The sequence below is a fragment of the Phacochoerus africanus genome, chromosome 2 (assembly GCF_016906955.1).
Source record: "Phacochoerus africanus isolate WHEZ1 chromosome 2, ROS_Pafr_v1, whole genome shotgun sequence".
Lineage (NCBI taxonomy): Eukaryota > Metazoa > Chordata > Mammalia > Artiodactyla > Suidae > Phacochoerus > Phacochoerus africanus.
The window spans coordinates 258611297-258634364 of record NC_062545.1 but is presented as its reverse complement, the minus strand read 5'-3'; the positions used below and the strand labels follow the sequence as shown (position 1 = coordinate 258634364).

General features: G+C 45.0%; 1 protein-coding gene across 1 annotated transcript in view; it reads right to left on the bottom strand.

The window, feature by feature from the left end:
• The window catches only part of PAPPA (pappalysin 1), a 238624-nt gene that overhangs the window by 111239 nt on the left and 104317 nt on the right, over nt 1-23068 (bottom strand). Inside the window, exons 8-9 of the mRNA XM_047768261.1 lie at nt 17090-17218; nt 11101-11192 (exon numbers count right to left, since the gene is read on the bottom strand). Of these exons, the coding sequence (XP_047624217.1) occupies nt 11101-11192; nt 17090-17218 (221 nt within the window). The remainder of the gene's footprint in view (nt 1-11100; nt 11193-17089; nt 17219-23068) is intronic.

Here is a 23068-nt window from a genome sequence, read left to right as displayed (position 1 = left end):
TGGCTATTCATAAATGCATAAAAAAATATATCATAGCTATCCTATAAAATAAGGAACTTCACTCCTGCTTCGCAGCTGGAAAAAAGATGTTTGGGGATCAAGCCTGGAGAAGTGGTCCCCATTGTCGCTGGGTCAGGTCCACTGGCTTCTCCTCTTTCTCTGTCTAGGAGTCGTCTTGGCAAGAGGCACAAAGACAGATGAGAAATTCGAGGGGTACAAGATGCTGGGGGCAGCCCTCTCATCGGAAATGAGGCTGAACCCTCGGGTAAGAACGCGTGGTTTTGGACTCTTGAACTGAGGGACCAGCTCCAGCCAGCACCGATTACAGTCCTGCCAACAGCAGTTGAAAGTTTAGTTCAATCTTATGGATAATTTAGGCCGGGTTTCTGACTGGTGTTGAAAGCCAAAAATCACTGATTTCTCTTCAGGACAGTTTGCCAAGAGTACTTTGTTGGCCCTGGAAGAGCATCCGACTGGGCGGGGCGGAGGCTGATCTTAAGACACTGCGCCTAGCTTGTCATGCTTCTGCCCAGAAACCACTGCTTGCTGTGGGATCACATCTCCCCACGTACCCACCCTGGCACTTCCCTGAGTAGCCTTCTTTAGGATGGGTCTGCTCACAGTACCACAACAGAACCCTCATTCTGGACCTTTATAGGGGCAGAGCCGCTGCACCTGGTCTTACTGACCCCAGGGGGCTTTCATAGACTCACCTTTCCTCTGACCCCAGGGGTTTTTCATCCTCCTGGTGTCCCCTCACCAATCTCAGCACATCTTTAATGAACCTTCTCTCTCAAGTCCCCCAAGAAGGACTGCTGCTGCTGCATCTGGCCCAGCACAGAGCTTTGTATGCAGCAGGTGCTTAACACAGACACACTTTTGTGTGAGAAGGGTCACCTTTGTTTCAAGCTGTCGTTCCAGGACCCCTGTGGCTGCTGCCTTGGGGAAAAAAGAGAAGGCACCGCTAGCACTAGAGAGGGGGGCTGCAGATACCAGGCAGGGAATATTTTTTCTTTCTTTCTGGCAAATTAACATTGAAAATCCAGTCCCCTAAAAATTACCAGAATTTCGGATTTGCTTTATCTTAATTTCTCCTTGGTACTTAATCAGTCGAAGCCAAGAAAAAGTTGCATTTGGTTTCTCTCTCTGTTAAGTAGTTAATGATCTGTAAACAAACACTTCAGACAGTGTTTCTTAGAGACCCTTGGATACTTTTGTCATGTGGAATTCCTTTTGCACCTTGCTTGGTTTCCCCTTCTCATTATCTGTTTGCTGGTAGGCTGTTCAGCTTTTGAGAGGTCACATTTTTTATTAGATAATCTTAATGATTAAGAGGTAGCATAAATTTGTGGTTAGGCCTGAGGGTTTAAGAGCCAGACCTCCGGGGTTGGAATCTCTTACTGGGAACCCTGAGTAAATGACTTAACAATGGCTTAACATCTCTGTGCTTTTTCCTTATTTATAGGGTCAACGCAATTAATCAAAGGAGTTATGGGGGGAAGCATTACATTAATTAATACGGAGCAATCTTTACTGCTATGACTACAGTTTGAGATGACGACGAGCTAGAAGAAGGGTGGATATACACACACACATGTCTCATCACTCTTACTTGTCTTGAAGATCGTATTTCTGAGGAGGGCACAGGCTCCTCTAGTTCTGGAGTTGGGCGGATCTTGGTTCAAGTCCCAGTTCTGCCCCTGCTTTACCCCTGCTTCAAAGCAGTCATTTCATCTCCCTGAGCCTCAGTTTCTTCTTGTGTAAAATGGGAGTAACAACCCCTGCCTTCCTGCAGCCTCAAGAAGACAGAGAAAGGAAAGAGAAGTGTCCTGTGTGGGGTAGACTCCCGGCAAGGGATGTGACACTCGCCAAAATTTGTTTCCTCTTGTGCTGGTTTTCCAGCTCAATAAATAGTTACTGAATGGAGGTCACTTTCTCAAAAGCCACTTAAACAGGTGCGACTCTGTTGTCTCATCTGGCAAGTGGTGATGACAGTTCCTGGTTGCCAGAGGTGCTGTGGGTTTGAAATGAGACAATGTAGTAGGTTCTTCATAAATGTCCACATGCCCCCTTCCACAGCCAGGGAGGATCCAGGATCCTTTGGCCACTCTCCTACTTCTGGGTACCATTTGACTCAGTGCATCAGACAGTGCCTAGCTCTGGCTGGATGCTGAGAACACAGGGGTGGGCAGGGCAACTTCTTCTTTAAAGGGAAACCGACGGGTAAACAAACAAAAAATGTGGGGAGTGAATGTCATTACAGCTAAGCTGCTATAGGTCGAGGGGCGAGATGGATGAGACCCATCCTCTGCCCTCTCTCTCCTGCCCTGTTGTCTGTAGTTGGCTGTTCTTTCTCCCACCTACAGACTCATCCATCTACACAGCAGTTGGTCAGCAGCTTTTTCTGTACAAGGCCAGAGAGTAAATATTTTGGCTTTGTGGGCCACACAAGGTCTCTGGGAACTTGTCCACATTGAGACCAAGGGGCACAGTTGTGTTTCAGTCAAATCCGATCTACCCAACAGGCAGCACGTCAGGTTTGGCCATGGGCAGAGTGTTCTGCGCCCTGATCCAGGCAAGCATGCACCTGCCTGCCATGCCCGGGACAAGGCTTGGCTGCGAGTATAGATGGCACACAGAGGATTGCCTTCTCCTTTCATGCCCGAAGCAGCCTCTCCATGGGCCTCAGGGCCTGGAGGAGTAGTGCCTGCAGGTCCAGCCTCTTTTCTCTCCCTCCTTTCTTAGCACCCAGCTTGACCTCCTCAAAGCTCTTTCCTGCCTCAAGGATTCAACAGTCTGAACTTCTTGCAATCCTCACTCTGTCACTCTGCTCCCCATCTCCCCAACGTGTCCACTTCCTATTCAGCCTTTGAGTTTCAGCGTGGATGCCGTGTCCCCAAGGAGACCTCCCCTGGCCCTTCCACGGGAAGGGGGTCCTTCACTTACAACTCCCCCTCCCCCACGTATTTCCGCTCCATGGCATTTCCAACAATTACACCTCAGTGATTATTCTGGTGTCATTTCCCTGGCCTCCCTACTTTACCACTATTTCCTTTGTAACTAGCACAGTGCTTGGCACACTGCAGGCATCAATGAATGTGTGAATAAACGGCATGACGTGATCCAGCAGCCAATCTGCCCCAGCTTCTGTCTGGTTTTGGTGGCACATGTTGGAACACATAGCCAATTTATTCTGCAGATTATAGCAGTGGGGTTTCATGCAATCCTGACTGTCCATCCATCATTTTATTTTAAGCATATTACTTCTCTGTCCAGAAAGAAAAGGAGGATACAATTAGGCTTATATCCCTCACTTGCTTAATATTTCAATTTCCCCCAGGGCACTCCATTCAAGTGGAGATCACAGCTCATGAATATTAAATGTTTCTTCCAACCCACAGTGGTCCCCAAGAAAGAGCAGAGAGCCAGGAGCTAGGAAAGACCCCTGCCCCCAGGTCTCCCCCCCTTCTCCTGGGCTACCTTGATCATGATCGCCCAGAGGCACAACAAGGCACCTGAATGGGCAGGCAGGTTTCTGGTCACTTTAAATGCCACAAAGAAGCCCTTGTTCTTGGCTACCGAGATTCACCTGCCTTGGATGCAGACTGCATTTCAAATGCATACATCAAAGTTTGGTCTTAATTCTTCCAATTCAGGAAAGCTCTGGGTCCTTCTGAGCCTGATTCCCTCCCTCAGAGTCAGGAGGCCATCCTGGGCTGAGGGCAAGAATTCCTCCCTTCTGGCTCAGAGGCCATCCTGTTTCTTTTCATTCCTGACTGGCCTCTCTGTGGGGTAGGCCCCCCAGGCTTCCAAAGGAGGTGGTAAGCCGTGGTTTGGGGCTGGATGGCAAGCTTGATCCTAACCGGTGCTGACTCAAGGGTGTTTGAATGCATCCATCAGACCTCCTGGCTGAGGACTTCAGATCTTTGGGCCGCCCCGCACAGCAGCCTTCCGCCCCATCGCCTCCCTTCCCTGCGCCTTTGTCCCCTCAGTGACCCCCTCTGACCCTCTGGGTTAAAGGAATTCCTTTCTCCTCCCCAAGCCCTCATTTCTTTTAAAATGCACAGTTTAAAAACAATAACGATCCGGGATTTAAATTCTGGAAGTCAGGGCTGACAGGGCCCTGGGGAGCTCATCTAGTGCGCCCCCATCACCTTACAGCTGGGGAGAATGAGATCAAGGGACCTCTGTCACTTCTCATGATGGCAGAATTCTGCTCAGGACCACTCTTTCCAGAGAGGGACCCGTGGCCTTTGCATCCCTCACCATGGAGATGGGCGGTGAGGACGGAGAAGATGAGGCAGCGTTAACTGACCGTGTTGAGTGCCCACGCACTGCCATGCACTGTGCTGGATAGCTGCTATTTCCATCTCTCTCAACAGAACTGTGTTATCATTATGTCCATTTCCCAGAAGAGAAGACGGAGACTCAGAGAGAGGATGGGGGATGCCCAAGATGACCCAGGTAGTAATGGTGACTGATAGACTTTGACCTCAGGCTCCTCTGGTCGCCTGCACATTGCCATGACAACGGGATGAAGCGTCAAACTCCTCCCACGCTAAAAAACAATGTGACTATATTCAATGGAGGATGAGCCATTAAAAGCAAAAACACAGCCCCCCACACAGAATGGCCCTGTGTCAATGGCATGCGCTTTGTGCAGCGGAATGTTTATAGGGTGATAATAACTGAAAATTGTCATTTTCATGACTCATGAAAAAGGCACAGGAAGGACGTGTACATTCACTTTTGTTTCCTGCTGTGTCCATGGCACCAAAGCAAAAATAGTGAAAAAGAGGCTCTCTACTGCTTTTTGGGGGGTTTGTCTGGATGCTGGACTTGGTCTTTAGTAGCAGGCAGGCTGGATTTAAGGTCTTCTCTGACAGTCATTAGCTGTATGACCTAGTGCCTGAGTTTCCTCATCAGCGCAATGAGCATTCTTATTCTGAGTAAACGGAATCGTTGGGAAAAAAGGGGTTCTTAGCACAGAAGCTGGTACAGTTAGGGGCCTAAAAACTGAAATAACTTCATAGTTACATGTACAGCCTCTGCCTATGCACTGTAAATGCCATCTCTGCTATTTCTAGCTGTGTGACCTCAGGCAAGTTACTTAACCTTTCTGAACCTCTGTTTCTTTCCTCTACAAAACTAGAATAATAACATTCTTTCTCTCAGAGGGCTCCGGAGAGGGTCGATATAGCTTTCAGATTAACGATATTAACAATAATAACAACAGCAGCATTAGCAAGCACAGGTACCATACCTATGGGGTCTCATCATTTTACCATGCTTTACATACATAACCTCATCTTACCCTCACAACTGTGAAAAGCAGGAGCTATTACTAACCCACTTTACGGATGAGAAAACTGAGACATGGATAAAGAGTGTTTCAGCCCGGCGTTTCACCCCAAATCCATGTTCTCAATTGCAACAGCGTGTGTCGTTCTGCCAGTACTAAGCATTCTGCCAGTACTGTGCCAGCTGGCAGACCTTCGCCCCGTCACCTTCGTCTCCACTTCCATGATTACCACTAACATTCCTCTTTTCTTTTGTTTAAAGACCTGTCTTCAACTCAAGAGAAGCTTGATTTCAAGAGGGTCTATGGGTGAAAGTCCCTCCGTTTTCCACAAAGGGAGGTCTGAGGGACTGGGTGCCACTGAGAGACGTTTTATTTATTTATTTATTTATTTGTTAATTTCAGTTTTTTTCTTTGTAAGGTGAGAGGTGGACCATCTATTATGATTTCACATTGTTGGAAAGAAAAAGAATAAATAAAGGCAACTCCCAGCAGAGCCCACTCTTCCTCGTCTTCCACGGCCCTGCCCCCTACCAGATGCTGTTTTCCTTTTTAGTCATTGTTGTTCCAAAGTCTCATCAGAACATCCACCAAGAAGACATGGCGATTCATCTTCTTGTTTTCTTTTCTCGCCTTGGCTAGGAGCAGGCCAGGGCGGGCGGCGTGACAGAGGGGCCGCAAGGCTGGCTGACCCCCGCCCCTCCCAATGACTGGTGGGGAAGTGGATTGATCCCTCCTCCGCCCCCTTATCTGCTTGCAGATAATTGAGTTATTGGCCCTGGCTCTAGGACAGGGCTAGAAATGTGGTGTCTGGACCACAGACAAAGTAATGCTAATGGCAGGGAATGGGGGGAGGGGGCAGTGGGGAGGGGGCAAGGAAGAGAGACAGGCAGGGAGTGTGTGTGTGTCTGGGAGAGACGACGTGGGGGTCCGCTGGCTTTGTTTTCATAACTGTATATCAGCATCAAGCAGGATTTGAAAGCCCAAAGCCCTTAAATGGATGTTTAACAAATTGAGGATTGCTCACTGTCAGACAGGGAAAGAAGCCTGAGGGCCCCCCACCCTTTGTCTCTGACCAAGGGAGAAAATGAGGCTCAGAGATGAGATGCAAAGCTGCAACCTAGGTTCTGGAGTCTGAGCTGAGACCTGGACCAGCTCTCCTGAAGGATGCTGGGTGGTGAATCAACACCTATGAGGAGTCCTCCACAATCGCACCTCCTGTCATGGATTAAACATCATCTCCGAAGGTAGTGCATTTCTAGCACCCACTCAAGATCTATTACTGAGTATTACCCCTTTTGGGGATGCTTCACCTTTTGTCTGATGAATTTGACCATTACCTTCCCTCCTTCAGCTTTTATCAGCAGCCTGTCTGTAGTTTATGACTCAGGGCTTTAGAAACAGAATTCCCAATGCTATGAACAATGCCTCCAGCCAGAGCCTGTGGGGATGGGGTGTGGGGAGTTATCACTTTACTGATACCACATTTTTTTAGCTGAAACCTCATGCCTGGTGTATGTTATATTTTAAAAAGGGGGAGGGGGGAAGGACAAGATAATTTCCACATTGCCGAGGATGCAGCCTCATTGCCTAAGAGGTCTTGTGGGTGGTGTTCCTTTTAACAAGCAACTTATTATGTGTTGGGAGATGAGGGCCCAGGGGGTGGGAAGTGGGGAAGGGAAGTCCCAGGGTGTTGCGTAATAACACAATGGCACCTTGGGAATACTTCCGGATGTGTGGGCTTCTCCAAAGTGAATGAGAATGCCACCATAAATCTGTCACCCACCCTCACACTGGTGTTACCAAAGCCAGGAAAAACATTAGCCCAACTCCATGGTTGGTGACAGAAAATTAAAAAAGAAGAAGAGGAAGGAAGGAAGAAAATAAATGGAAAGAAGGAAGGGAATCATTCAGCTGGGGGAGGCAGAGTAGAGAAAGCAGAGGCTGTCCACTGAGTCTGGAGGAGGGATCCCAGCTCTATGAGCTGTGTGCCCTTGAGCAAGTTAAGGCATCCAGTAGGTCTCAGATCCCTCACCTGGACATAAAAGACCTTATACAGTCTCACCTTAAACAGAGGCGCATGACTGACATAGGGCCTGCCACCTCATGGTGGACTATTGCTGACCATCAGGCCCCCACCCCAATGCACCCACCACCCACACCAGTATACCCAGAGGAAAGTAACAGTTAATGTGCATCAAGCACATCCAACTTGCTAGGAATGGGGCTAAACCTCACAGTATCTTATGACAACAATCTTCGGTCGGGATTCTAAGTGACAGTCAACAGAAAGCAACTTGGGCTAACTTAAGCAAAACAAGCAAACAAACAAAATGTATTCAAAGAATATTGGATACTTATGGAAGACTCCCTGGGAGGGCTGGAGAGTGCTTTGATGCCCCATCCCAAGCTCAAGATTAGGTCCCAGGGCTAAGCCTATGAAGGCATCTCAGAGCTAAGGCTCCACAAAGTCATGTCAGCCCTAAAGCTAGATGCCATCACGGGTACGTTGGAAACACATGGACTGTGGCCATTCCCACCATCATCATCAAAACGATTTCTGCACAGTCTCTAGGTCTTCTGATTCAGTCTTGGGTTGGTGTGTCTGTTTGGGGGTCAGGGGAGAGGGTAGGTCACGTGCCCATATTCAGCTTCAAGGGGTACTAGGAAGAGGTGTTTGCATTATTGATTTCTGCCTCTGTATTATTACAATAAGGAGAGTTCTTTCCTAAATCTAGGAAAGGTATTCAGATAGTAAGTGTCCACAAGAACTGGTAAATATCTTCCACAATTAAATCCTAGGGTTGTTACCATTTTCTGTATGAGGACATTGAAGCTTAGCCAAGGTCACATGTCTAAGCCATGGTCTAAACCCAAGGCAGTCTCATGCAAGCCTGTTGTCTTGGCTACCATCTTGACCACTGTCTTGACACAAGTAATGATGAAAACAACAGCCACCCCGGCAAAGCCTCTCACACGCCAGCCCCATTTCTCTGACTCATTAAAGTTGGATCTGCTGGGAGCCACAGATTTGCTGTCCATTTCTCAGCTATTCTTCCTAGAGCCATGGAGTCTGTCCCTGGAATACAGTTCCTAGGAGCTGGGATCTCTGCACAGACTCCTTTCTTCCTGGTTCATCCCGTATCTCTGCATGTCTCTATAATGCAATTCTAAGTGGTGAGGTTGGGGTGCATAGCTGAGGCCCTTCTTCTAACACGACCACACTCAATATGCCGCGGGAACAGAGAGCTTTCCCTGGACACCCTCCACACCACTGATGGTTTTGTGTTCCAGTCCATTAATTCATTACGTGAATTGTTCCATAGCAGTGTGTCCCCTGCTCACCCCCAAGGCCCAACAAAATGGAGAGCTGACTTTTAAGAAAAAATGTTTTTCAGGAAGCTCAGCACAGTAAGCTCTGAAGTCAGACTCTGGGTTGAAATCCCAGTTCTACCTCATTAATGCATATCCCCTATTCACCTCCCCGTGCCTCAGTGTCCTCTTTTGTAAAAGCAGGGAAATAAAAGAGTTGCTATGAGAATGACAATTTATAAATACGCTTGGCATATACTATGATTGGGTGTTGATTAAAGCGCATCATCAGCAGCAGAACACGTAGGATCTAGTAGAGAATGATAGCAAATAGTTAGGATCTCTGAGGCTCCAAGTCTCTGAGGCAAGTTCCCTCATTTTCACTCCTCTCCTCATAAGCATTTCAGCCAACACAGCTTGAAAAGCGTGATGGACTGCGGTCATTGTGGCCAAAGCGTAGGTAGGGAAGGAACACCCAGGAAGGTAAAGCAAGACAGGACTGCACTCAGTCTCCCAGGCCCTACCACTGTATGCATAAAATTCAGTGATTTTCCTATGAAATGTTATACTTTTCACCTCTTTGCACTAGGCTCCAGCAACCAATACTATCCAAGACCCCAAGACCACAGACCAGCAAACATTGTCTCCAAAGGGCCTGATATTTTAGGCATTTTGGCCCATGGGGTCTCTGTTGCAACCACTCAACTCAACAGTTGTAGCAAAACAGCAGCCACAGAGAGTAAGAAAGGGGGGTGCTGCATTCCCAAACACTTTCTTCACAAAGAGGGGCAGTTGATCAGACCGGTTCCACGGACGGTAAGTGTCCTCACTTTACCCTCTCCTACCTTCTTCCAGAAGCACTGGAGTCACATGCCATTCTCATGCCCGTAAAATAGGTGGACGTTTCCTGGCAAGATCTGAGTGTGATGGTGGGTGTCGTGAAGATGATGGCAAAGGTGAGAGTTGGTTCAAGCAGAGCTCACAATTATGAGAAATAGTCACACCTCTTGGAAATTGTCCCCCAGAGCTGGAGGTAAGGCTCTTGGAGAGCATCAAACCCAATCCTTTCAGTTTATGGGAGGTGACCTGAGGCCCAGAGTAGGGAGGTATCTTGGCCAGCTTCAGGCAGCATAGCTGGGACCAGAGCCTGTTTTTCTCAAATTTAGTCCGAAGCCCTTTTCATCCTACTGCTGGGCTAATATCATCAGGTTTTCTTACGGATTATACTCAAATCAACAGAGAACACAACAAATCTTTGTCCTTTAAAAACCAAAGGCCCTGCCTGTACACTCTTTCATCCTCCCTCTCTCCCTCCAGGTCTTTCTTTCTTCCATCTACAAACAGTGGCCAGACACCTCCACTGTGTGGCTCAGTCCCACCCCGGATGCCAAGGAGACAGCAGGTGCTCAATAAAGGCGTCCTGGAATGGAATAAAAGGCAAATGACACACGGTAAAGACCTCGTGGAGCTCACAATATACCAGGAGAAGAAAGGTCTAAAAGCTCCCCTGCAATGCACTGCAAACGTGAGGACCTGATGACATTTCCTTCCCTTTAGTCCTCCTAGAAAATTGCCTTTCTGTGAGAAATCTTCCCACCAATGTTTTCATCCCTTCCTTAGAAGGAGCACCTCTGTCTTTTGTACTTGCAAATGAATTGTGATTAGTTTTCACCTCCAGCCCAAGGGATTAGCCCAGGGACCTTTGATCTTCAGGTATCGATTTGCATCTTAAAGGAAGTATGATCTCATCTGGACCAGCTCAAAATTCCATCCCTGCCCCCCCAACCCCTGTCTGTTTACCAGCCCCAGGGCTGACCAGGGCCTCCCAAGTGGGGCTAAAACAACAGGATCAGCTAGACTCCTGGAGAAGGCAGAGGAAAACAAATTTCCCATTTGACTCCTTAAAGGTGGGAAAAGGCCATTTGCTTTCTAAACACAGGCTGGTCTGCTATTTCTCTTCCCTCAAGTCAGAGAGACTGTCCCTGGACCCTGGCTAGTGGTTGTGCAGCATGGTGAGCTAAGCTTGTGTGTGAGAATCAGACAAAATCGGGTTCAAGTCCTGGTTCTGTCTTCAATCACTTCTAACTGGTGTGACTCTGGACAAGTCTTATAATCCCTCTGGGCTTTTGGGTTTTCAAATCTCTAAAGTAAGGATAAAAGCCTTTAAAAAATCTATACTAATAACCCTGGACAGCTGGCATGAAGGACAATAACCTTTGCAAGGTAAAGCTGGATCAACAGAGTGAACCATCATCTATGAGCCCATAAGCTGCATGAGGGCAGAAATACCTGCCACGTGTTTGTGTCCACTGCTGTGGCTGTTTTAGTGCCTAGAACAGAGTCTGGCCCCTAGGCGGCGTTCAATAAACACGCGTAATAGAAAGGAGGGAACCACCATTTAGTGATAACCACTGCTGTCACTGTAACTGATTAGCCACTCTGCATTGTCCACTTCTCCAGCCAGACCCAGAGAAATGATAAAGGCTTACCAACGCAATTGAAGGAAACTTCCTGTCGGCAGAAGAGGGAGCAGCCATCCCCGCTGACCTTGTTCATGTCATCGCATTCTTCACCTTCGCTTCTGCAGAGTGGATACAGAAGGGACATTCATCAGATGAGCTTCAGAACCACAGCTGGACATGGAAAAGTCCCTCTCTGGGGCCATGAACTTTCTGATGAGGCCTTGGGTAAGTCCCTTTCCCTGTCTGAGCGTCTGTTTCTTCAAAATGAGATGAGTACCAGGGGTAAATGGAGGAGATTCTATTACATTTGCCTTATTGTGTCTTTCTTTCTCACCTCCCCCCCCCTCCTTTTTTTCCTTATTGGCCGCACCTACACATATCAAAGTTCCCAGGCCAGGGACTGAATCCTACTCACAGCCTTGACCTGTACCGCAGCTGTGGCATGGCAATGCCAGATCCTTTCACCTACCACATTGGGCTGGGGATGAAACCCACACCTCAGCAGTGACCCGAGCTCCTGCAGTGGGATTCTTAACCCACTGTGTCACAGCGGGAACTCCTTATTGTGTGTTTCTCGTGGCAAAGGAGAATCGCTGCTTCAGACTCATTCACTGAGCGCTCCTCAGCTGAGTTAGCAAGTCAGAGGGGAGAATGACAAGGGCGAAGGGACAAAGGATGGAGAGACCTCGGTCCACTGTGCCTGAGAAATCTCACCTCTCTTTTAAAACAGTACACTGGAAGGACATTTTGGAGTCTCTACAATATAAATGCTATTCTTCACCGTGCCCTGCCTTAGCCCTGTCCTCTGCCTCTTGTGCACTTAAAGGTAAAGCTGTTTTCCATACACTTGCTCAGGTTTCATCTTCCTTAGATCAGAAAACATTGCCTTCTCCCCTGGGTGTGTCATTTTATGGTATCGAGAACTTCAAGCCCTATGCTCTAGGAAATACAATGCTCCCCCCCACCCCGCCCCCAGCTTTTTTTTTTTTTTTTTTTTTTTTTAGGAATTATTTCCATCACCTAAGGAAGATTCTGCAGTGGCTAGGAAGGGCAGAAAATAAGCCATGTTCTCTGAATTCAATGTAGGAGAGGAGAAGGAGGAGGAACATCTGAAAAACTGGATGGGCTGCCACTTTCTAAAAAACCCCCATCCTCTGAGAACTAGAAACTTGGGTTCAGGGAGTTCCCATTGCAGCACAGTGGAAATGAATCTGACTAGTATCCATGAGAATGCGGGTTCGATCCCTGTCCTTGCTCAGTGGGTTAAGGATCTGGCATTGCTGTGAGCTGTGTGTAGGTCACAGATGTGGCTTGGATCTGGTATTGCTGTGGCTGTGGTGTAGGCCGGCAGCTGTAGCTCCAATTTGATCCCTAGCCTGGGAACTTCCACATGCCGAGGGTATGGCCCTAAAAAAAAAAAAAAAAAAAAAAAGAAAAGAAAAGAAAGAAAGAAACTTGGGTTTAGATCCCCATGTTCCAAACTAGCTGCGAGATCTCAGACAAGCCCCCCGCAACGCCCTCTCATCTTCCTATTTTGGACTATTTAAATCAGTGACAATGAAAAATAATTAAACTTTCCATTCCTTAGTCATGGTGAGTACATTTCAAGTCCTCAATAGCTGGATGTGCCTGGTGGCCACTGTATGGGACAATACAGAATCTATTCCCACTGTGGTAGAGAAGCCACCAGCCAATGCTATTGGAGATGCTGACACTCAGTCTTCTCATGGGCTAAAATGAAGAGAACTATGCCTACTCCTTAGAGCTGGTGCAAGGACGGAATATGACCTAATGTGGCTGGCCCAGCGTGTGACACAATGGATGCTGAGGGAGGCACAGCTCCCCTTCTCACCTGGTCCTGGGAGGTCTCCACACAGTGGGTGGTAGTTGTCCCTCCTTGACCAAGATGGGACCTGTCACAGCATGGAAAAGGCCTACAGACTCTACCTTCCACCAGGGCAATTAACACTGGGAAATGTTTGTTGCTTTCAGGAGGTGTCCGAGTGGCAGGATGGTGCCTTGTCGTTGATCCTTATGATGAGTAGGTCATTGCATGGATCTTGGAAGAGCCATCCAAGTTCTCTCCTGTCTGCAGACCCATGAACAGAGAATTCTATATTCCAGGCTGGGCCCATATTCCAGTCTCTGCCAGCAAGTCATGCCTGCTGGAAACTGATGATAGCCTGTGCTTCCTAGCTATTTCATGAGTTATCTGGGGAGAGGTTTTTTTCTTTTTTTCAACCTGGGCTGGATTCCCTAAGCCACAAAGAATACTTCTAGCCTTCCTTCACCACTCCAACAGTGTGTTCTACTGGTTTAGGTAAAATATCAGGGTCACCACAAATATTGTCGAGGCGTCATTAGAGGCAGGATCTGAGAAACCTTCTTGGACCTCCCAGACTGGAGGGGGTGGTGGTCCCTGAGTCCAGAGGCAAGGGGCTCCATCTATCACAGCTCTTCTCACATTGACTGCCTCCTCCTGTTACTTGAGAGTATCCTATCCTAGGTGTAAAGATGCCAAGGGCTGTGACAGAGTCTTGGTCAGCTTGGCACCCCCAATGCCTGGCACAGGGTCTAGGACAAACCAGCACAGCCTCTCCTCCACTCATTTGATTAGCAGGGCTGTGGGTCACAGCGAGGCAGTGGTGAATCTAGAGAAGAAACTGAACTCTGAGCTCAAGGCTTGGTTCTGCCCCTTACTGGGTGTGTCAGCATTAGAAAACCTTGTGCAAGAGGGGTCCTTTCATAAAATACGGTAATAAGACCTACCTCAAAGGTTGTCGGAAGGACTCAAGGAGAGAATAATGAAGCATAGTGCCTCCTGCCTCGTAGAGGCTCAATAAATATTTATAATTGTCATTATCAAAACATTCACCCAGTGCTTTCAGCCCCCAGGGGCTTCACAGAATGTTGAGTTGAGTCTACCTGTATTTCTTTGTAAATTCCTTTGCATATATATAGCCAATTAGCATGTCTCGTCCCATGAAAAATCCAATTAGCAAAGATGACATCCCTTCTTTGCCTCCAAGTTTATTATATTTTAGTTTTTTGCTTAGGGGATCATCCATAAGCTGCATTCAGCTTTCTACAAAGTGGGTCAACAACTATTTGGTTCCTGCAGGGAACCTAACAAGGATTTGATGTCCACGTTGCCTAAAAATTCTAGGTTTTAAAAAAATACTAAAAAAGCCAAACAAACAAACACTTTGTAAAGAATACTCTTTAAATTACTAGTAGTAGTAGTAGTAGCTTTAGATCAGTGAGAAGAATAATATTTTTGGCAGAGTTTTCCCAGTGACTCCAAAACGGACAGACTAAATTGTAGATCAGGTTCTACCTCTAGTGAGTGTCTTTTTTTTTTAATCCCTGTGCTAAATTAGAAAATCCTAAATCACAATTGTGGGTTATCAGTGATGAAAGTGAGTGTTTCCTAGATATTCAGGATATGCAGCTCAATCTTGGACCCACAAATGATGGGGCAACTTTTCTGGAGATAGTGTTGCTCCATTGTTCAGTGTTCCATCAGACAACAGCTGCATCCAAAGCTAGAAGTCCATGTCCTAATGTGGTAGAGAATGGCAGCTGTATTCCCTGTCCCCAATTTCATTACATTAAGCACCAGAAATGGTACCTTCCTGTTTGGCTGTTGCATTTGGTCGGGGAATTTTAAATATACACAACACTACACCATCAATTTCATGCTCTGGCAAGTGGGGAGGTTTATCTTCTATGCTTGAGAAGTTCAAATTCTTGGCAATCAGGTGGTTTGCCTTGTAATACAACACTTAAAAATCCTTATATTATCTCCTCGGTATTGAACTCAATATTTCAGCTTTGAGATTGTAGTTGTAGGGTATTTAAGGCATGAGTATATATTCCTGAGGTACATCACTTCTGTAAGCCACTTGAAATTGTGCAAACGATCATCAGTGGCCTTATCAGTGCAACATGAAAACAAGAAAGTCATCCTTATTTCAAAAACTTGACTTAGTACCTTTCTTGTAACAGATGTATACTTTTATTTGCTTTCTAGGGTTGCACCCGCGGCATATGGAGGTTTCCAGGCTAGGGGTCTAACTGGAGCTACAGCTGCTAGCCTACACCACAGCCACAGCAATGCCAGATCCAAGCCACGTCTGTGACCTACACACAGCTCACGGCAATGCCAGATCCTTAACCCACTGAGCGAGGCCAGGGATCAAACCCGAAACCTCATGGTTCCTAGTCGGATTCTTTTCTGCTGCACCACAGTGGGAACTCCCTAGACATATACTTTAGTGTGTATGGGGGAGCAGAACCCTGCACATACCACAGATCATTTTGCACAAGTTGAGCAGAAGTAACTCACTGGCCCTCATCTGATCATATCCTTGACATCTACTTCTCCCTTCAATGCTCAGTCATCATCAGAAAACAAACTGCTGGCTAATAATTGGTGGGTATTCCCACACAAAATCTTTCCTTGCATCACTGTGTTATCTTTGCTGTGTTCCTAGCTGGTCCTTCCATCCCACGCTTCCAGTTGATATTACATACCACAAAATGATCGGTACCAAATTAAACTGCTCTTGCCCTTGTGTACTAGTGTGAACCAAAAGAAACAGTCATGAAGCACTTCTCATACACATACTTGTACCACATCTGTGAGCAGATTCATGTTCTGTACATTAGTGGTTTCATCTGACTGTGAAACAAATTCTCTTTTCACTGTCTGTCCCCTTATGGAAATAGTCACTGCATTCCATGTTTCACAGATATGATGTGACACCCAAAAGTGCTATTCAGTGAAGGAATTCTGCCAATAGCTTGTCGCGTCATCTCCATATATAATGTTGATCATGAAATCTGCCGTTAGCTTTAAAAGTTCCTTAGCAATAGTGTGACATGCAACTGTGCTAGCAATAAGGAAAACAATTTTAGCAATAAGGAGCTTAATTGTGAATGATTTTTGGTCTCTTTTTCATCTCTAGGGACAACACAATTCAATTGAGGGCCAGAAAACATTTTTGCACTTATTCTGGAGGAAAAAAAACTCAAAGGTTTACTGTTTTGTTTTGTTTACACAGTGCAAAAATCTTGATGGCTTCTTGCCACTGTTTCTCAGTTGCATAACATCTTGCCCTGTGGACAAGGGAATGAATGGACTGATGATCCAATAAAATTCTCTTTTTAGACACACAGCTTTATATTTTCTAGTCACACTTTTCCTTTTTTTTTTTGGCTGCTCGTATAGAATCTTTACACTTACAGATTCATTTGCCTCCCTGTGCTGATAGTCACATTTGATACTCACTCTGGAGTATTGTTTACTCTATATGGTTTCAACATTATAGAACCTTGGAATTTTTTTTTTTTTGTCTTTTGTTGTTGTTGTTGCTATTTCTTGGGCCGCTCCCGCGGCATATGGAGGTTCCCAGGCTAGGGGTCCAATTGGAGCTGTAGCCACCGGCCTACGCCAGAGCCACAGCAACGCAGGATCCAAGCTGCGTCTGCAACCTACACCACAGCTCACAGCAACGCCGGATCGTTAACCCACTGAGCAAGGGCAGGGACCGAACCTGCAACCTCATGAGAACCTTGGAATATTTTACTATTTTTATGAGCCTCTGACCCACTTTGTAAATTGTTGATAGAACAGGATACAATGGAAATAATAGATACATGTGCAGTTTTAACCCCTATAAATTGTAACCAGCAAAGGACGTAGAAATGTTTTGACCTAGGTGCACTGTGTCTTGTTGACCGTAAGGGCTGGGGTGGAAAAGACTAATAATATCCTTGTGGCACATATAAAACAATTAGCACACACATACAATTGTGTGTTCAAAAGAAGAATCACTGCTTTTCCTTTAAGACCAGCAAACTGCTTTGCAGACAAATTTCTAGACTGCTGGGGACCCCTGGTAACTCATGGCTCATCCACTGAATGGCACCCCACAAACTCTTCTACAGGGCACCCTGACCATCTAGGCCTAATTAGCATCACCCCCACCCCTCTTTAGTGAGACCTACTTACTTCTGGATGATGCCATCACCACAGTACCCACTTCCATGGGTATATATGACAGCAGGTGATGGCTCACTCTCTTCATTGCCTGAAATAGTGATGACCCAGTACTGGTACACACTGCCGAGATGCAGATCCCTGGAAAACATAAAGAAGACTATTAACTACACAGACACAAGGCTGGGGGCAGATAAAATGGATCCCCTTGAGGGTATTTCTACCAGTCTTGCTTGTTTTTGATATCACATGCATATTTAGCTATCCAGTAATTTTCCATGCCTACTGGTAATTAGGGCACTTTCCCATGCATGAGGAGCCACACTAAGATGTCACATCAGAAACAACCTAAATACCCATCAACAGAGGGATGGCTTAAGAAGTTGTGGTATATATACACAATGAAATATCACTCAGCAAAAAAAAAAAAGAATGAAATAATGCCATTTGCAGCAACATGGGTGCAACTGGAGATTTTCCTACTAAGTGAAGTAAGTAAGACAGATAAAGACAAATACGATATGATATGACTTATATGTAGAATCTAAAATATGGCATAGATGAATGAATCTACAGAACAGAAATAGACTCACAGACATAGAACACAGACTTGTGGTTGCCAAGGAGGAGGAGGTGAGAGAGAGATGGACTGGGAGTTTGGGGTTAGTAGATGCAAACTATTACATTTAGAATGGATAAGCAATGAGGTCCTACTGTATAGCACAGGGGACTAAATACAGCTACTTGTGATAGAACATGATAGAAAATACAAGAAAAAGAATGTATATGTATGACTGGACCGCTTTGATGTACATCAGAAATTGGTACAACATTGTAAATTAACTATACTTTAATTAAAAAAAATCTTTTAAAAAGGCAAAATTTTAAAACAATCTAAAAAAAAAAGGTATAGTATCAATTATGTATGACCATGACTATTACTAGGTACTTCTAATCTTTAGTTTTAACCTTTACAATAACTCTGGTGGATAAGAATTGGATGGTATGTGGCCCACAATGAGGGTGTTTGGAGAATGCCATCCAGGAAAAATTAGTGGGGTAAGCCACCATATAGAGGTGGGAAAGCATCATGCCAGATTCTACAGGAACTGTCTGATCTGTCCCCCTCATTTTAAGACCCAAGCAGAAACCCTGTTACAAGCAAACAAGCCCTTTCCTCACATTTCACATCCAGTGATTCTCCACCTCCCTGCCACTTGTTCCTCCCTGTGTTTCTCACTCTTGACTAAAATAATAATGATAGCTATATCTATTAACTGAATGTCAGGTCCATGGCTAAGCACTTTCCATGTATTTTCTCATTTGAGAATCAACACAACACTACATGGGGACTAGCATTTTCATCTAGATGATGAATCTGAGGCACAGAGTGCTTAAGCGATGTGCTTACAACCATAGGCTATGAAATGACATCCTGCATTCTGTCTCCCTAATCCCTAGATGGGCCTGTTTTAACAATCTTATCCCTTCTAAAAGGGGATCTTTTTCTGGAACTGCAATGCCCACCACTGGTTCCTGCTAGACTTCCAATTTGCCTAGACTGTATCTCCCCTCTGCTCCCAAGAACCTCCGAGGGCAGAAAGCAATGCTGTTCTAACTTCCTTGCACTCAACCTCACACCAGATTACCACCCTCCACCCCCGCCACCCCTGTTACACCTCTCAGTTCCCTGCTTGAATTCATCCTGCCATCAAAGGAAACTGGCCATGGCCAATGGTTTTCTACATGGCCAAATCACCATTCCTATTTCCTTTTTGACCATTTTCTTCTTCTTCTTTTTTTTTTTTTTTGCTTTTTAGGGCCACACCTGTGGCATATGGAGGTTCCCAGGATGGGGGTCCAATTGGAACTGCAGCTGCTGGCCTACACCACAGCCACAGCAACAGCGGATACTTAACCCACTGAGTGAAGCCAGGGATTGAACCCGCAACCTCTTGGTTACTAGTCAGATTCATTTCTGCTGCACCACAACCAGAACTCCCCTTGACCATTTTCAAAGGGAGATGTTATTCTTCTCTTTTATCTCTCTCTGCACCAATTACTTACTTTTAAATAATAAAAAAAGTGTCTATGGGAAAAGAAAAAACACCACAAAATGATAACGAAGAGAATTCCTATCAGATTCCAGAGGTGGGATGTGGGGGCTTTCATAAACAAAAGGAAGGTGACAAAAAAATCTACAGTCCTCCTGCCCATCTGTTGTTTCAGCTGCTGGCAGGGCCAAAGCTGTTTGGATAAGGCCAAAAAGATAACAGGTGCAGGGAAAACAGACAGACAATGTCTCCTGACTCTTAATACAACAGCAAACTGAAGTTTATGAGCACTGAAGGAAGCTGGTGAGGAAAGCTGCCTTCATGAGAAAGTTGGGCTCATTACCCCGAAGAGTGTTCTAACAGTGTTGGAGCAGATAGTAATATTGAGGGTAGAGCAAAAGTTCCTGGGGATTCCATTAGTGTTCTGTCTGTGAGAACTAAGTAGGCAAAATATATAAAGATCTTGAGATATTGTATGTATGGATGTATGAAGAACTGCTGCCTTGTAAACCTCTGAAATGCTAATTTGTTGATATAATTATAGGCTTTAAAAAAAGTTTATCAGGTATTTTAACCACCTCTAGCATCATTTGAGGATGATGCTTCTAAAACTTGAATATTATGAGGAAGTGTGGTATTCCCAGGGAATGAATGAAGGCACAAGATAAAGATGACATGCATCCTATTGCATGTTAATTTTGCTCTCAAGTATGGAGGCATGTTTTACATTAAACAACTATGGCCATGTTATGGAATAAAATTAAAAAGTTGCTTCAAGGCTACATCCCAGGCCACTGGGGGCGTATGTGGTCACTGTCTGAAGCAGATGGAGTACGTTTGTGGAAAAGTGTGAGAGTATGAAAATTACATCTCTACACTGTGTTTTTCATCTGTGGTATGTGTCACAAATGATTTGTGGCTGATAATATTTAGGTACTCTGCTAATATTTGTGAATGTTTTCCTCCTCCCTGTCCTATGCCCTCCCTCCTCCTCCTCTTCCTCCTGCTTTTCAACAAACAGCACTTGGAGGCAAGCATAGACTTCATCATTTGCTAGCTGAGAAGTCCCAGGCAGGTGTTTCACTGCTCTGAGTCTATTTCAAATTACTCATAAACCTTGTCTCATTTTCCTAGAGATTGAATATGAGAACATATATGAAGCATCTATGTGCCCAGGAAATGAAAAATAGTTAACAAATATTAACTCATGACTATTAATGCTGAATTATCAACATTCTCATTCACTGGAGTTACGCTATGCTTTCTTCATCAGAAGGGTTTCAATGACAGATAGCTATATATAAACTTGGTTTGGTAAATCCATGAAGATGAATGGAGCTACCATCTATCATGTGTGTCATGGCTTGATGGAAAGTCTCTTTCCACCACATCATTTGGCTAGAACACCCTCAGTGCCTGCAGCTTGCTCTTTCTCTAGGTGGCTATTCCAAATTCTGAAATTTCTGGATCCTTGAATGTTTTTGTTCACCCCTGGGACAAAATCTGTTCCCCCAATAATTTCCACCCACTGTCCTCCTTTTTACCCACCAGCATCACATAGAACATATCTGATCAGTAGAGAAACCTTAATAATTCTCCTTCCAAACCATGTGTGCATGGCACATGCATCATCTCACAGAAGCCTGACAGTGGCTCTTTGAAGCAGGGGCTATTATCCCAAGTTTTCAGATAGGAAAAGTGAAGCCCAAATCATTCCCTTCGTTAAAAAAAAAAAAAGGTAGGGAAGGGAGAAAAGGGTACAAATGCTATTAAAAACTTTTTCCCTCCAAAGCATTCTTGTGATAAAACTACATTTTCTCCAAGTTGAAAGTCACAATTAATGCTAAACAAGGGCTCTTTTCTCAAGAGCCTTAGGTAGAAAGAGAATTCTTTCTGAAAGACAGGCTGGTGGCTTCTGAAGGCTTTGCTGGAGGTTAGGACCTATTTCATGGTTGGTTTAAAAGTAGGGCATTTATGTCAACTTGTTCCTTTCAGCTGCTCTGAAAACCATCTGGAGGGCCTTATGTTGTCACTTGAACTCCTTCCCCTCCTGAGCTCCCACATCCAGGTGGACCCTAAACCTTGTCAATTTTCCCACCCCAAAGCTTCCATGTCATTCCCTCTGGGGCCCTGCTGCAACCTACATCCTGATCTTGAGGGCTGAAGTAGCCTCTGGCTTGCCCTCCTGCCTCTAGTCATCACCCTTTTTCCAATCTTGGCAACACCATCAGAATATGCTTAGATCCAAAGCCACTCTCCAGTTCAAAATCTTCTAATCTAGTGCAGTGATGGGAGCATCTACCAAGCTGAAATTTCCTATTTACTCTTTGTTGGAACTAAAATTGTACCATTTCATCTGAAACATCATTTGTTCCGTCACTTCTGATTTCTCTTATAGAATTCTGGGTGCCATGTGATTTTACTATTTTTAAAAAGCAACCTTCATTAATATTTAATCATAATTCTTCAAACTCCATCTCAGATTAATTCCATGTGTCTAGTTAATAAATTTAAATGGCAGTATTTAAATATACTGAGATTTTTTGGCTAGTTTTGAAGGTTTGTTTTTTTGTTTTTTTGGGGTTTTTTTTGCTTTCTTGGTATGACTTTATTCATCCTCAGAAACGTATTGATGGTAATGGGTACCAAATTTGGAGGGCAACCTTATAGAAAATGTAGTTACAGATTATAAAATCATTATTTTATCTATATATCTATACATATGTATAGATATATTCTTAAGGAGCCTACATACCTTATGACATAGCTTCTGGCAAAAATGCCTATTTCTTAAAGTGTTGGTGTCAATTAATATCAGCATAGGTCAATTAAAAAATCCATCTGAAATCTACAGGCAAGTGACTTTACTTCTTTGGGTCTGTTTTTCTAAGGTTTTAATTAAGATAGATGATTCTTGTCTCATACCAATGTGAAAATAAAATAAGAAACATGAAAGTCCAATAGAAGAAAGCATGCGAGAGAGAATGTCTCTTCAGAGTGGAAATATTTTATGTTGCTCCTTTCAAGAAATTCTCTCTGAGCCTCTAGGTTACTCCTTTTTCACCTCCTACTGTTTCCATATTATAACGTTTACTTATCACACTCTACCTCTCCAAATGGTCTGTGCAAGTAAACTGTTTTCCTTTTTGATACTCCACCTTCTGCGATAATTACAGCAACTGTTGTTTCCATTTGTTGCCTCTTTATCAGATGCCAGGCATTACATCTAGTACTTTCAATAAATAATTTCATTTAATCAAAACAACAGTCCCTGGAATAATTACCAGGAAAAGTTTTCAGAAGAAGAAACTAAGACATAGGGAAGTTAAGCTACCATAGTTACACTGCTTTTGTCACAGGACAGGGACTTGAGCCAAGTTTGTTTAATTCCATCCCAGGACAGTGCCGTCTAGAGATGGAAGCCCCAAGCTGTCATAAACTGCAAAACGTCACAGAATAGAAACTAAAAGACTTGGTTTTTGAATCAAGTAGAGTCAGCATACAAAGACCTGTTGGCAAGTTCCACCAGTCAGGAGAGCCAAACATTCTCATGAACACCAGCACTGACTCCATGATGGTGGGCACACCATTTTCTCAGTGGCCAACCACTTCTTCATCTATGAAATGGGAATCTGGGAAGAAGGCGACAGGCCGCTCTAACTGAATGACAAATGCAGTGTTGCATCGTTCTGCCATGAGCTTTTCTACAGGCTAGAAGCTGCCTCAGCAGTTAAAACTCTGCACTGAGGATGGGTGTAGTTCAGGATCTACCACCCAGATTGACCGAGCTGGGAGACAGCCTGGGGGGACCACCTAGGATGCCTCTGACTCAGGAAGAGCCCATGTGTTCCAGTGCTGCCTTGGGCTAAGGATGAGAGGGTAGCCTGGGCACTCTTGTAGATCAGCTTTCAGCCAAGAATGGGAAGAGAAGGAAACA